Source organism: Callospermophilus lateralis, chromosome 2 (genome assembly GCF_048772815.1).
Source record: "Callospermophilus lateralis isolate mCalLat2 chromosome 2, mCalLat2.hap1, whole genome shotgun sequence".
NCBI lineage: Eukaryota > Metazoa > Chordata > Mammalia > Rodentia > Sciuridae > Callospermophilus > Callospermophilus lateralis.
Genome location: NC_135306.1, coordinates 170,475,177 through 170,491,069, shown reverse-complemented (window position 1 = coordinate 170,491,069; position 15,893 = coordinate 170,475,177). Strand labels below are relative to the sequence as shown.

Here is a 15,893-nt window from a genome sequence, read left to right as displayed (position 1 = left end):
GTCGCTAAATAAAATACAAAATAGGGCTGGGGATGTGGCTCAGTGGTCAAGTGCCTCTGAATTCAATCTCTAGTAACCCCTATTTCCCCAAAAAATGGCAGGGCTGGGATTTGACTGAAGAAGTCTGGCCCAAGGGTCTATGCTCTTAACTACTATACTACATCACTACATGCCTCTCACTAGTCATGTTAAGACTGTGGGGGGACAATTCATGCTATATGCCCAGTGTTCCTTAATTCATCTTCACTTTAAGACAACACAGGGCATAGGGTGGAAAAATACTGACTGGATTTGAGCAGTGGCTTTTAAGGGAAAAAAAAAAAAGATATGCAATGAGCAGAGACAATAAATTTTCACAATTAAATTCCCACTTTCTAATTCATCAGCCTGAACTTAGGGGACCCACAGTCAGAATGTTTGCCCTCTAGGTCTGTCCAATATTTAAGAATTCAGCTGAGCCCACATGATATGAAAGACCTGGATTGGCTAAGGTTCTCAATGGAAACAGTTAGATTTCTAATCAGTTGTTTGGATTACATCAAAGTTGTAAGGTCTTGAAGGTGAAGAACTCCATCTGTTAACCTCCTGTATTTAGCATTTAAAAGAACTACAAGCAAATGGCAATTAGAGGTGGCTTTGTAGGCGATGGTGGTGGTGGTAATAGTAACAATAATAAGGTTAATGCAACTATACTGTGTATGTGCATTGGTTCAAAGCTTGCAATTTTTAAATACATCCTATCCCATTTAATCCTAACATATGCATATTATTATCCCCATTTCCATACATGCACAAATGAAGTATCTGAGATTATAGAGACTTTGGAAGTACAAGAACTAGGATTTACACTAAATTTTCTAAATCTAACTGTAGCACTATCTCCTCTTCTCCACAGCTGCCTCTCAAACTGTCAAAAATTTTAGAAAGTCTTCCTGGTTTTCCATAGATAGAACTAAACACCCATAGATACCCAGGTTTTGTTCTACCAACTGCCCCAATTTTTATATACAAAATTCTAACACCACACAATGCATAATCCCTGCTCTAATCTCTAAAATGTTGAGGGAGGAAATTTGAAAATAGATAAATTTAACCAGTAAACAGTCATGTTTTAATGCTGAGAACGAACCCAACACAGTACCAAAGCAGGCTGCCTCTCATACAAAAGTCCAGGTGGATGGAGGATATGACTGAGTGCTTACCAATACAGGACTCCCCGGACAGTGAATAGGTCCCATCGTCATGAAAACCGCTTCTGCACTCACAGTGGTACCACCCTGGCAGGTTAACGCAGCGGGAATGGTTGTGGCACTCAATGATCCCCTCTGTACATTCATCAATATCTGCCTCAGAGAAAAACACAAGCCCACCAGGACATTAATGTCTTTTCACACTAACCTTTTAGTAAATACCCCAAACATGCTCATGTCAACATATCAACTGTAATTGTTTAGTCACCTGAAATGAAAGTTACAGGAAGAACCAAATCCCATTATTTCTAGAATCATACACACACCAAAAAAAATTGAAAGCTTCATTCACAGATGCTTTCTCATGCTTTGGACAATGAATGACACCTTATGGTCATGAAGACACTCCTTACTATAAATGCTATGTTGGCATCTGGACAACCAAAATCTAAATTCAGAACACTTGGCACCATTTTAAAATTGATGTTTCTGATTTTTCTTGAATTCAGCATTTCTAAATTACTAATTTCAGATATTACTTTGTGGTCTTTGAAAGCTACTTATGGAAAAGTATAATATATATGATATATATAATCTGCAAAGCTTTGAAAAAAAGAATGATAACATGGAGGGTTTATTTTCAGATTTACTTGGCTAGTAGATAGTTTTCATTGGGTATAACTTTGACATCTTAAGAAACTAGTGTTCTTTTAAACACAGTTTGGGAACTATAGTTCTAATTTATTTAAAACTGCTGATTGACTATGCTAGTCAATCAAAGGTCTTCATTCTTATTTCTCATGAAAAGAAGTCTCCAGAGCTTTGTTTTTTCTCTCTGATCTGGTTCTTTAGAATCAGCAAATACATGGATCACACATAGATTTTCTAGCCCAAAGACTTGCCTCTGGGCTGAACTTGGTTGACTCCATTGCAAAAAGAAGAGTTACTGATTGTTATAGCAGGGTAAGTTCATTCTTCCAGCATTTTTCCATGTAATTATTTCTTGGAATATAGCCATTTCTGGCTAGGAATCTTCTCCTATTTCTTTTGGAAATATCTCAACTAGGGCATATCTGAACAGAAATTTAATTAACATTGGAATATAACACATAATTAACAAAAGGCACCCTGGGATCTCTTTCAGCAGGTCCCTGCTTTAGTTATCAGCTCAGGGGCAATTAGTTACCAGAGGCCTATTACTCTGACATGTACTGAGTTGTGCATTGAGCTGTGAATTTAGTTTGAAAACTGGCACTCTCATCTCATGATATCCTAGCTCAGACAGGAAAAGCAAGTTTCCTTAAACTGGACTACTTCAGTTTTTCCTTTTACCACCAAACTGCCATCTTCTTCCTCTATGGTGTTCAGTTTCCATAGTCTTTTCATACACAGCATCCCTCAGTCTTCTAAAAGCCATCAGGATCCACCCAGTGTTTCTATGGCACTTTCAGATATTGCAGTCAGATTATGTGTGCATTTAATATGAGTCCTCAGAAAATGAATTCTCAACAATTATTTAGATTGTCATTTCTTAAATTTTATAGGCATAGGTTTTCTGAAACAGAATATAGATGACTAAAATTTTTGAAAATGGAAGTAGAATGTGACTGGAGGCTGTAGCTCAGAGAGAGAAAAAGGGCTTAACCTGTGTCCCAGTCATCTCAGTGCATTTTGAATATAAGGAAATGAGAGATACAAACGTAAGCAGAAGACTGATTTTCAGAGATGATGTCTCTGTTAGGATGAAAGTAACATGAAACAGCAACAAATTTGACATATTTGTTCTCAGAAAAGTTTTCATGATCCCCACAGACCCATCATATTTAGACTGCCAACAACATTATAGGTATCAATCACCTAATTATATGGTTAGTGTTTGCGAAACCAGGAGATACAAAAGAAAATGTATCTCAAATAGCAAAAGCAATCATATGACCTGACTTGTCTAGGAAAACCCTAGCTGTTCTTAAACTGCCCACCACTGCTAAAACAACTCAGTTTGCAGCATAGAATATCTGAACATTTTACATGTAATTCCATCCTAAATTTAATGAGAAGTTTTTAGAAAGAGCAGACATGATGAATGATGTGTAAATATGTTCTCAATTCATAGATATTTCTTTCCCAAAATTAAATGATGATACTGGGTGTGGTGGTGCACACCACAGCAGCTCCAGAAGCTAGGGCAAGAGGATGGTGAGTCCAATGCCAGCCTTAGCAAAAGTGAGGTGCTAAGCAATTCCACTGAGTTTAGACTCTGTCCCTAAATAAAATACAAAATAAGGCTGGAGATGTGGCTCAGATGAGTGCCCCTGAGTTCAAGCCCTGTCACCTGCCCCCCCCCCAAATTAAATGATGAGATTAAATGATGAGATTAATGAGTTTTCATGATCTGGAAGGGCTGAAGTAATTGTATTGGACAGGAGACTTCTGTAGCCAGAGAAGACAATCAGACAATTTTGCATCTACAACTTCCCCAGAGACACAAGTACATCTCTGAATTACATTGAAAATGGCAAAAGTAGTGAAGATGTCCTTGGCTTGAAATCTTCACTTTCCACAAAAGATTCTGGGAACTTACTGGGAATAACCAGGGCTCATCACATACTGGCACCTGATAACAAGGCTGCACATTTATGTTCTCTGTGAAAGATTTGAATTTAAGAGCAGAAAATTCATTTTACATACAACCATACTGCACATGGTAGGCATTCACCATGTTCATAAAACTGGCTCCTTCTTCTTTGTAGTCACAACAGTATTAAATGAAACTACCACAGACCTAAGTATGGGAAACACTTGGAGGTTTTCCAGCCACACACTGGGGAATTCACAAATTATAAATGATGGTTTCTCCCCAAGCTGGGTTGTGGCTGCCTTTGTCCTTAGAGATTTGTTTTCCCAGTCAGCATTTGCTACTGGCAAACAAACAAGACAGATGCTCTGGGAATGAGGTCCCTGTGAGTTCACTATGGAATTCGCCTCTCTTGCCCAAGGAATTCTGGAAAATCACAGTGAACTCGGCTGACCTTCATGATGTGTCAGCCATCCCAAAAGAAAGAAAGAAACAAACAAACAAAAAATCCTTTTTCTTCCTATGCCAAGCCTAAGATTTTTGTTTAAATTTCAATTTAACTCAGCATTGACCTAGAAACATAATAGAGGAAACAAAAGATGCTGGGGGATTCTTGAGATTGCAACCGGTAGTGTTCATTTTTGTATCCTATCGCCAAGCGCCAGCTACACAATAACAAACATTATTGCCAGGACACACAGCTGAACCATGGTGAAAAGTGGAGTAAAACCACTGAGTCTGAGCCTGCATTTGTCATTCTTTTGTTATAATCACTTTATTAGTGAATCAAGAAAGGATATAAAGACAATGCATGTATTTAATTTTCTAAATATTTTTGAGCTAAATATATATGTAAGGATTATTTTTATGATGTGGTGTTTGCAAAGATGAGTACATCGTGATTGCTGAAATCCAGGAGTTCACAATCAAGGAAAAGAGGTATATATTATTCATCCTTCAAACCTCAACCAGTATCTCCCTTTCCAACCCTCCCTTCTCTAGTGACTTGGTACTTCTATACACATATATCTTAGCACATATCTAAGTTTATCACAGATATTTCTTTTTTTGTTTCCATTATTCAAATGCAAGTTTTCCATGAACAAAAGTGACATATCCTTCAGGTTTACATTTCTTGTGATAGCAAGTCAGTGGCATGCGATGGGAGAGGCTTGATGAAAGATTGTAGAATAGAATGAATGAATAAACTGAATGAATAATGTGGTGGATGAAAAGAATAATGATCAAGTGCTATAACAGAATTCAAAATAATGCAAGATTCCCAGCTGTATTTAAATTATAAGAATATAATGTCAATTCATAAAACTAAATATGATGGGGTTATACGTAGGTTATTTACTTCTAAAAGGCATCATGTGGTTTCTATTTAATATGTTGCATCTACCTCTAATTTTCAGAGATTTTAAGGAGGCACAATAGGTAACAAAGGGCCAGTTATAATTGCCCTCAGGGAACAGTACTACCTGTACCATGAGTTTTATGCTTACAATTAGAAATAGATAAATACCTAAGGTTGTTCATAATATGTGTACTAAGCAATATGTTTATTCTTATTAGAAATGTATAGTGAATTTTCTATGGAAGGCATTTATACACAAATACTTGAATACAAGTATTCTTGAATGGATGAATCTCTTCCTTCATCTAATCTTCCCTATATTGGATTTCTATTTGAAAATTTATAAAATTAAGTCTTTTTTTAAGTTTTTTTTTCAAAGATTTTTGTGTTTCACTTTAATTGGTTAAAGCTTAAAGTAGTGGCTCAATCTGCAGTTGGATTGCATTTTATGAAGAATCAGATACAGGATAAAAGTTTTGGTATTTTCTTTCATTTGGACAAAAGTTCATTGAGTACTCACCATGTACTAAGCATTATAATACAACCTGTTATTCAGAGATAAAAAGACAAGGTCTTCACTTTCCAAACAGAGAGTCTGTCAGGGACAATTGCAACAAAATAAATTAATATGTAACAGTGGCTAAGAACACACACTTTGCAGGCTTTGGTTGTCATTCAGTGGTAGAGTGCTTGCTTGGCATGTGTGAGGCACTGGGTTTCATTGTCAGCACCATATAAAAATAAATAAATAAACGTATTGTTTCCATCTGCAACTAAAAAAAAAGTTGTCTTGTTTTTTTAAAGAACACATACTTTGTAAAGAAACAAAACTTAAATTCTTATTCACCAATACACTAATATATTGTTTGGATATCTTAAGTCTTAATTTTCTGAACTGTATTTGGAAGATATTTAAATCAAATTTCTTAAGATTGTTAAACAAAAAGAGTCTTAAAGCAAACATATTATGTTTCTTCCATTTTATATAATAACTTTGGGATATATATTACTGCCAAAAATAGAATAAGTGGATTCTACAAATTCAAAAATATATATATTAATATCAATGTAAATATCAGGAAAAAACTTGTTGAGACTAAGAGATAATTTTTCTGAATCTTTCAAGGGATTCATTTAGATTTTGAGACAATTGTAATATTGTAAAATATTCAGAAATAGCATCTATAAATCTATACTATATAACCCCTAAAAATTTAAATTCTCCCCCCCCGCAACAAAATCTCATAGATTTAAGGAAATGGAATTAGTAACATAAATTGCTACAAATATAGCAAACACAAAATTCAGTTGTTATCTAATATTTACCAAGGGTCAGGATTCTTATCAGTGGACAGAGACCTGTGGTAGAAAAAGCCTAGCTCTCCCATCTCTTCTTCTTTGGGGTTCCAAAGGTATGTCTTGGGCATTGCCCCATTTGCACGTAGGCGAGGCCATGTACCTGAGCTGTAGTTAAAGAGCAAGATGTAATGGAATTCCAATATGACTCATGCCATGCCCTATAGGAGCCTCCATGATATTTTCACCTGCTCATGGGAGGTCAATGTCTAGGGAACCCTTAGAAACCACATATTGAAAATGGTAGAGCCTTTGCCTGGCTCCCTGAACAACTGTGCAAAGCAGAGGACTTCCACAGACATGAAACTGTCATGGACTATTATATGAACGAGGAATAATAATAATATATTTCTTCCCAGGTACAGTGGTTCATGCCTATAATCTTGGTTACTTGGGAGGCTTGGTTACTCAAGAGGATAAAGTTAGAGTCCAGTTTCAGCAACTTAGTAAGATCCTGTCTAAAAAATAAAAAAAGTGCTGGTGATGTATCTCAGTGGATAAGTACCCCTGGGTTCAATCTTCAGTACCATCAAAAACAAAAGAAGAAGAGAGGAAAAAGAAAAAAGAAACCTGTTTCTTTTTTTTTTTCTGTTTTGTTTTGTTTTATTTGTACTCAGGATTGAACCCAGGGGCACTTAGCCACTGAACCACATCCCCAAACCTTTTTATTTTTATTTTGAGACAGGCTCTTGCTAAGTTGCTGAGGTAGGCTTTGAACTTGCAATCCTCCTGCCTCAGCCTTTGGAGTCATTGGGATTATAGGTGTGCAACATTGCACCAGGCCATTTCTGTGTTACTGAGCCATGACACAGTTTGGGGCTACTTTATTGTTACAGCAAGCATCTCCTGACTGTTACAACAAAACTCTTTCCATAATTAAGGAAAAATACTGTGTCCAGTTTAGAACTCGTACAGATACAACCTTTAAAATCAAAAACAAGCCAACAACAAAAGCCTCAGCACCAATCACAGACTGTGTAGGCAGCTGCAGGAGCAGAACAAGCTTCCTGTTGAGTCGGGAGTCAAGACAACAATGTGCAAACCAGACAATGCTTTGTTAGACACACTAGCGTGTAGATCCAGGTTCCTTTATTTGCTAGCTAACTACTCTAAGAAAGTTGTTTATTGTTTTTTGAGCTTCCATTTCCTTGCTTCTCAGAGGAAAATATTACCTCGCTCATAATGTTACCTTCAGGATTGAACAAGATGAACCTAAAGCTACTCTACTAAATCAAGCAGACATTCATTAGGATTATAAGTATTGTTTTTAATTTATAATCCTTACTTGACCACGGACAAGCTATATGTCCATGCCAAGACAGTCCAAGTCTCCAAGTCTCTGAGTTTCAATTCCTTCCATGAATAATTATAGGATTGTGCTTTAGCACACTTAAGACTTCTTTCTACCCTTAACTTCTATAAGATGGGGTATCCAGGCTTTGAGTTTATGCCTGCATCTTCTACTAACCAGCTGAAAGAGTGCTAGAAAGTTTAAGTAACCTTTTTGTGCCTTAATTTCTTCATTAGTCAGGTTGCAACTAAAAAATACCTGTTTTGTCTGCCTCACAAACAAAGCTCCAATAAGATGTGAACAAACTCTGAAAAGTCAGTCATTTGCTGCACAAAATATGTGGTAACATCATTATTACTGTTTCTTCTTTGTAACCTGATTAGTAACTAGTTTTGGTTCATTAAACCAAAAACTACCTGCTATTAATAATGGTGTCAATGGCATTGGTGATATGGCTCTCTGCCTTTTGTGAATATGTTTCCTTATTGGCTTTGCAGGAGAGAATCAGTCTGCCTGGTTGTGTCCTTCCAGGTTTATTTCTAAAGTCTTTTTTTTTTTTTTGTCTGTATATCTTCTAAACAAATTTCCCAGTTTTTTTCCATACAGAGCATGTATATTCATATTTCAACACCTCCCCTTTATTCTGGATCCCTTCTGACTTATACTTCTAATTAGACCTCTAACACAAATTCATATTCATTTTTATCATTGCCTATAGATTAGCTCATCTGAAAGTTTTCTTCAGCCCAAACTCCTTTGGCCCAAAGTTTAACATATTGTATGTCTTAGTTCACTCTGTGGCTATAATAAAATACCTGAGGTTGATATTATAAAGATATGATCCTTATTTAGATTAGAGCTCTGGATATTTAAAAGCATAGTGATTATATCTTGCTTGGTTTCTGGTGAGGGCCATGTTCTACCTCAGGTATGACAAAAACAGAAGAAGAAGCTGGTGTATGAAAGAGGTCACATGGCAGGAGAGAAAAAGGAAGGTTCCAGGCTTCTTACATAAGAACCCACTGTCACAATAACTAACTAGTTCTCTCAGGAACTACATTATTCCCCTTCATGAGGCCACGTGGAGCCCTTCTGACCTAAATACCTCTCAATACTGTTAAAACAAGAACCAAGCCTCAACTTCCCTCATGCTTATCCCCCATAAACAATGAAATGTATATTAAAGTTCCTCTAATGACTTCCAAAGCTTTACATGATTTGCCTTCTCTTACCTATTTGAATTCAACAAGGACTCTTTTTTTTTTTTTTCCTTAACCAGGACAGCCACTTTGGCCTCCTAGGTATTCTTCAAGCAAATGAAACACACTCTAGCCTTTGCATATGCTGTTCCTTCTGCCTAAGATGTTTTCTCAGATATCTCCATGGCTTAAACACACTCAAACATCACAGTTCCTTACTGAGATGTTTGCTGCTACATATAAAATTATAACCATCTCCTACTCATCAAAATCTAAATATTCCATCTGAGAAGATCTTGCCATACTTTTCTCCTTTATACTTAATACCATATGACAAGCTTATATTTACATGCATATCCTGTCTATTTTCTGTTTTATCCTTTACTACTTTGCAAGTCATATGATGTCACATGAGAATATAATAGGACCAGGAACTTAATGAGTACTAATGAATATTTGCTGAATTTAAGGGGAAGAGTGAGGAAATGACAGAAGGTGGGAGGAAAAATACACTGGAAATTCTTCCTTTGACATAATTTTAAAAATCTGCTTTGCCTTCATCTGCTGCCAAAAACATGCTTTGGTGCCTTATTCTCAGACCCTAAATATGCAGTAGCAGTTCTTGGCTGGTCTTTCTGTCACTTTCTTCTCCAGCCCATAGCAATAGCAAGCTAATCTTCCCAAGATTAATCACTTAGAGAGATTTAATTAAAATATTCTAGCTGTTCTGGCACTCAATAGTTATTTCAGCGTAGGTAGGTCACTTTAAAATTCAATGAATTAATTCTTTCATTTATATGAGAAGCAAAAATTAAACCAAATCAGTGTTTTCTAGCTACTACACTACAGAACACCAAATTTCTATGGAGGTTCTCTGAATCATATAAAGTGAATCTCCAGCTAGTTCTCCCTGGTAACTATGAACATCTATATATTTTTGTTGTAGAAACCTATGAACAATGAAGATTTTTGAGACATTACACTAGCTCATATTTATTATAAGCCTGAATATTTTTTGATTCTGTGATTTTTTGTTATATACTGTTTATCTAGTAATTACAAATTATCCTCAATGTAAAAAGCTCATACAAGGCATTCAAAGCATAAATAATTGACCCCACTTTCAGTACTATTTTGCTTTTACTTATTAAACTTCTTCAGCAAAAAACTTTTTCACTCTATAGAGTGGGTGCATTAGTACATATAAATTCCATATTCAATTTCATTTTGTGCTTCCCCTCCTGAAAATACTTGGTTTTTTTTTATTTATTTAAAATCAAATCATAAAATTTATTTCTATCAAGAAGTCCACTTCCTTTTTTTCTGAGTTCCTATAGTATTTAACAGTTCTGCTGCCCTATTTAACTCAGATACCATTTTGTTTTAGAATATTTCATGTTTTTTGCTATACTTTTTCTCTCCACCAAATACAAAGAATTTCTGAACTTCCAATTGTTAATAATTTACTATGTATAAGATCCTCTGATAAATACTTCACATTTACTAATTTATTTGATCTTTATTTTAAACACTACTACTTTATTAGAAAATGGAGGCTTAGTTTTTTTTTTTAATAATATGCATATAGTATAATAGCTGAACAGTTTTAGAGTGGGTGTTTAAACTAAATTCCATTTGACTTCCGAATTCATATTAACCATTATACTATACAGCCTTCTATACATTTCATAGGAAAAAGGAGTTTTTCTTTTATTCTTCCTGTAGCTAAGCTTCATTCATGTCTAAAAGTGACATAACTCATTGTTATTAAAAGATTTCCAGGTGAAAGCATTGAGCAGAGATTTCAGCCAATGGTACTACAGAGTAGGTGGAATTTACAGTTTTAATCTAGCCATGTTAAGTGCCTACTATAATGAAAAATAAGCAATTCAGAGGATTGTCCAATATGCAATAAAAATTACTAGACATATAAAGGAATAGGAAAACATGGCTCATACTAAAGAAAAAACGATGTTGATGAAACCAACCCCTCTCTAACCCACATGGTAACTTTAAAAGACAAGACTTACACTAGTGAACGTGTGCTCAAGAATTAAAAGTAAATAGAAACACGTCAATAAATAACGAATTAACTTCTACCAACCAAGTTGGACTGGATTTAGCATCCTACCTGAAAGAAACAAGAACACATTTTAAAACATACACATAAAATAAAGGTTTCTAGTTGCTGTAGATTCAGCAACAAAGGAGAGTGAGTCCTGAAAACTATGAAACAAATCAGAAAAATGCCTTATTGCCCAGAGGGTCTACCCTGAGAGAAGTCGAGCCCATGGTGCAGGGATGGAGAAATGAAGAGGAGCAACCTCATTTGATGATTCAAAGCTGACAGGCTGGAAAGAACAAGGAATCTAGGATTTTCTGGGCAGAGTATTGGAAAAGAGAGAGTTACACAGAAAGTGAATCTGAATTCCTACAAAGACTACTATTCATGTGTTCAGTAGAAGCTAATCAGTAAGAAGTTGATGAAACTACCCAAAGCAGAGGGATGAACAGCTAAATAGATTGGAGGCAATACTCCTTACTCTACAGATGGAGAAAAATACTATATGCTGCCATATTCAATGGTGCACCATCCAGAAACAGTGCATGATTTCTAAAAAATCTCATAACTCAATGAATAATACTAGATAGAATAAACGATAGTGTCCTTCCCTCAATACTGGAAAGTAACCAATTTGATTAATTGAGTGGTAAGTAGGTGCTAAAGCACCTTTTGGCAGTTTTCTTTCAAGCTACATCTTAACCTTGCTTAACTCTCTTGCCTCAGGAACACTGGCTTATAAATGTTGAAAAGCCCACAGAATCCCCATTACTCAGGATTTAGATTTCCTCTGTATTTCACCATGCCCATCTCTGTATTAGCTCCATTATTAGCCTGAATTTCTTCATGTTGTACTTTCCAGATGTCCTAGGCTAACATTGTTCCCCAAGGACTATTGGAATGCCATCACAAGAATGGGAAAGATATTTGGGGGAGGTAATAACAACAGATTTTCATTAGACCTCCTTTATGTTACATCTATAGCACATTGTGAGAGAGAAACATTGGCAAACAAACAAACAAAAAAAGCTACTTAAACAGTATATGGCTTTCTCTTTGGAATGGAAAGGGCATGTTTCATATCTTTATATTTCTCTTGGTGTCAAGTCAACATTCTTGGTGCATGCATCCATTATTATGAGTAAGGCAAAAAATTTAAAATACATCAGAGCTTCCTCTCTGAATTCCAGTGTCTATTTGAAGGCTTGCCCCTTGTAAGGAAAGGCTAGGAAGATGACTTTCAGTTTTAGCTGGTGGCACTGCAGCAGATACCCATTCCTTACATTCCAGCTCTGAGGCATCCAACTGTGCAGTTCAGTTTTTACCCCCTTTCTATATCCTAACTAATACACCAGCCTCTATTCCTTTCTGGTAGAAGAATTTTGCCTTGTTTACCTAAAGAGTAGTGATCCTTAATCTCAGGGGGAAAAAAATAGGCCCATCTCCCCGCTCCAGGGTTTGAATAACTCTTAGATTAAACTAGTAACTCTCTAAGTCTGGTCATCAAACTAACAGCATTAATATCAGCAGAAAGCATAAGCAAACATGATCAAGTCCCACCCAACGTACTGGATCAGAAATTCTTTGGATAAGCTCAGAAGCTGGCATTATAACAAGCTTGCCAGAATTATCCTGGGGATAATACTTTGAGAATTCCAGGTCAGTAGTAATAATAATATCCCAATTTCTTTTCCCAGTGATTTATCTAGATATGAGCTTGTGACCACATTTTGACTAATGAGAAGTAAGGGTGCTGGGGTGGCAACAGTCGTGGTGAAATAACAGAATTCCTAATGCTCATTCTGTTTTGCCAGCTGAGTGAAGTATGTGATAAGTGGAGGTAGAAACATCCTGGGACCAAGGGATACAAAACAATAAAATCACAGATACACAAAACTAGACTTTTGATACCCTGGAACTGCTAAAGCAACCCTGGAGCTTCATATTGCCAGATTTCATGTCATTAGAGATAATTAAGGACTTTATCATTTGTCACAATTACTTGAATTTTCTATTACTTTTGGCTAGGATGAATTCAAACAACAGATTCTTATTCCTGTTTTACACATAAAAATAGCAAGACACAGAGAGGTAAAGTAATTTCTATATAGAAACACAACTATTGCATGTTATGGTTCATTTAAACCAGTCTTTTTCTGATTTCAAACCTTCACTGGTTATGCTCCCTCAATAGGTCAGACTGTCACTGCCATCAAACCACATGCCTAATGATGACCAGGAAAGAAAGGAGCTAGGTTTCACTTTTCCCCTTATGTCACTATAGTTAATCCTAAATTTCTCTATTCTTCTTTATGGGTTAAGAATCTTGGATTAAAGTAGTAGTGAGAGTATTCTAAATGATGTTTTATTTTCCTGCTTAAAACGAGGAACACGAGTTGTTTTATAATTTATTCTTCCAAGATGTTAAACCTATCTCTTTAAGGACAGGTCCACATTTTTTACTTTGAGTATTCCAATAGCCTGCATTATTCATTGTGGAGGTATTTATGCAGACATGATAAATAAGATAATTTACCTCCAAATAAAACAGAGAGGCTTCAGCCCCCAATGAAAAATGAAGAATTTACATTCGTTCTTTAGAAAACTTTACCATATTTCTGTCACATTGGACTACACCCAGAGAAAAATCCTTTCATGTTATGTAGCAGTAGTCAAGTAACCATCATAATGAAAAAGTTATTTTGGAAAAAAATAAAAACCTTTATATGTCAAAGTCACAAAGTTCTGCAACTTGTGTTTTTGAAGGGGGGAAATAAAAGTGAATTGGAGAAGAAATTCAGAAAAGAAAATTCCAGAACATTCTTACCAGTACCACCAGGATTTAAGCTTCTAAGAGTATTTATACTGCTCCACATCATCTTGGATATACCTGGTTTGACAATGTCTTTGAAGTAGGGATGCTGCTCAGAAAGAATCCAGACCTGGAACTGGCCCCATAGTTAACAGAGCTAGGACTTAGAAATTTGAAGCTAGAACCAAGTAACTACAAGTGGAGTCAAAGGCATCATGTCATTTCTTGGTCAATAAAATAAAATACCCGCTGAGAAAAGCAACCTAGGTATCCAGAGAAGACAGACTTCTTAGAGGTTAGATTTTGGAGGTGAGAATCATTCAGAAATGAATTAAAGACTAAGTCATTGGCTGTTATGATCTGTTGACTCTCCCTTCAGAAGAAGGGAACAACCAATAGCTCCTTGTAATGTTGGTGATGACCAAAAATGTCTACATTCCTCATGCTTAGAAATCATTGAATCACAGTGGAATGGAGGAAGAGAATTTTTGCATGCTTCATAGTCAAGGTCATATACTCCAGAGATGACAGGTTCCCAGCAGGCAACCTAAATGAGTGATGCAGTCCAGATGTTGGTAAACTAGTAAGAGTACATGTTCTGCCCAAGGGGAGCAGCTATTTTGCAGCTCTGGGAAATGTCACCATGCCAGTTTGCAATACAGAAAAGACCAGCCCCTCACTCATTTGAAGGTTCACTGGTTAGGTCTTGCTGTGAGGTTGGTTTTGTTATTAGTTTTTGTTTGCAAAAACCATTTAGACCAACATTGTCAGGACACATAAAACACGATTTCATTAAACTTATGCTCTCATTTGCAAACTCAGAGCCCAATTACCATCCTTGTTCGTGTAGGAAAATCGAGGCCCAATCAGAAAAGCAATTTTTCTAAGGTTTTCTTGTTGATCAAATATATAGCAGCATGCATCACAAATAATTTCACCAGCAGTTTAAAGAGTAGCAATGCCAAATTTCTAGACATATTTAAAAGTAGTGAATATAGATTTTTTTCTTTTGTACCTATAGGCATTTATCATTTGACATGTGCCCAGGGTCTTTGCTAGATGCTGAAATTATAAATGAATAAAAGAAGGAACATTTTAAAAATGCCTTTTAAGAACTGTTTTAATCCCCAGACAATACTGAGAAGTACAACTTTCCCTATTTTATAGATTAGGAAATGAATAACATCTGTCACTTTCCCAATCCTATAGGACAGAATGTGATAGAGCTGGGATTCAAATCTAGATCTGTTTATTGCCAAACCCTCTGCTCTTCTACCATGAAATGTTGTTTCTTCATTTTTTTCCACCTTCTGTGAAACATAAATAACCAAACATGACCTCTTCCCTGAGCACTTCAAAGTGTACTGAGGGAAACAGACACATAGACAGACATCCCCCTGGGGGAAACACAATGACACAGAGAGTCTACAGCATTTCTGGGAAGACATCCAGAGCTGGCCCTGTAGGAAGCTACTCATTCAGCTCAGCAGAGCTTCAGTTGCTTCCTTCCCCAACCCATAGTGAATTAAATTTCAGATGCCAATTTGCTCTTTGTAATCTCTAGTTAGTGCCCTGGCTTCAAAATCCAAGCCAGATCATGGAGTTCCTAAGAGAGTCTTTTTAATGTGAAATATTGTACCTTGATGGCTTGGCAATAATAGTGATCCCTTAGGGCAGGTGCAGCATAAAATCATGATCAATGTGTGATCATATATAGGATCTTGTTTGATCCTCATACTCCACAGTGAATTGCACACAATAGGGTTCAAATTCTCCCTCAAAATATGATGCTACTGAGGCCCAGAGAGAAAATTGCTGAAGGTGGAGAAACCCAGATGAGTTCTTCCAAGCTCTATGCTCTTTGTAGAAAGAAAATGAGTTATATGTCGAAGTGGGATTTGATTCCTTTTAAATACTTCTATAGGGTTCCTTTTCATAGACTGAGCTGTCATGCTTCCTGTTCTTTTCCGTTTCAGTAACTTTCATTAAGCCGTTTCCCTCCCATTCTTTGTCCCTGGATGGTGCCAAAGACAGATTTTGAGAACAGA

General features: G+C 36.2%; 1 protein-coding gene across 2 annotated transcripts in view; it reads right to left on the bottom strand.

The window, feature by feature from the left end:
• Nucleotides 1-15,893, bottom strand: part of Nell1 (neural EGFL like 1) — a 787,071-nt gene that overhangs the window by 37,821 nt on the left and 733,357 nt on the right. The window contains exon 16 of one of the 2 annotated variants that reach the window (XM_076844271.2): nucleotides 1,203-1,343. The exons of the other annotated variant lie outside the window; for it this stretch is intronic. Within the exon in view, the coding sequence (XP_076700386.1) occupies nucleotides 1,203-1,343 (141 nt within the window). The remainder of the gene's footprint in view (nucleotides 1-1,202; nucleotides 1,344-15,893) is intronic. 2 annotated transcript variants of the gene reach the window in all.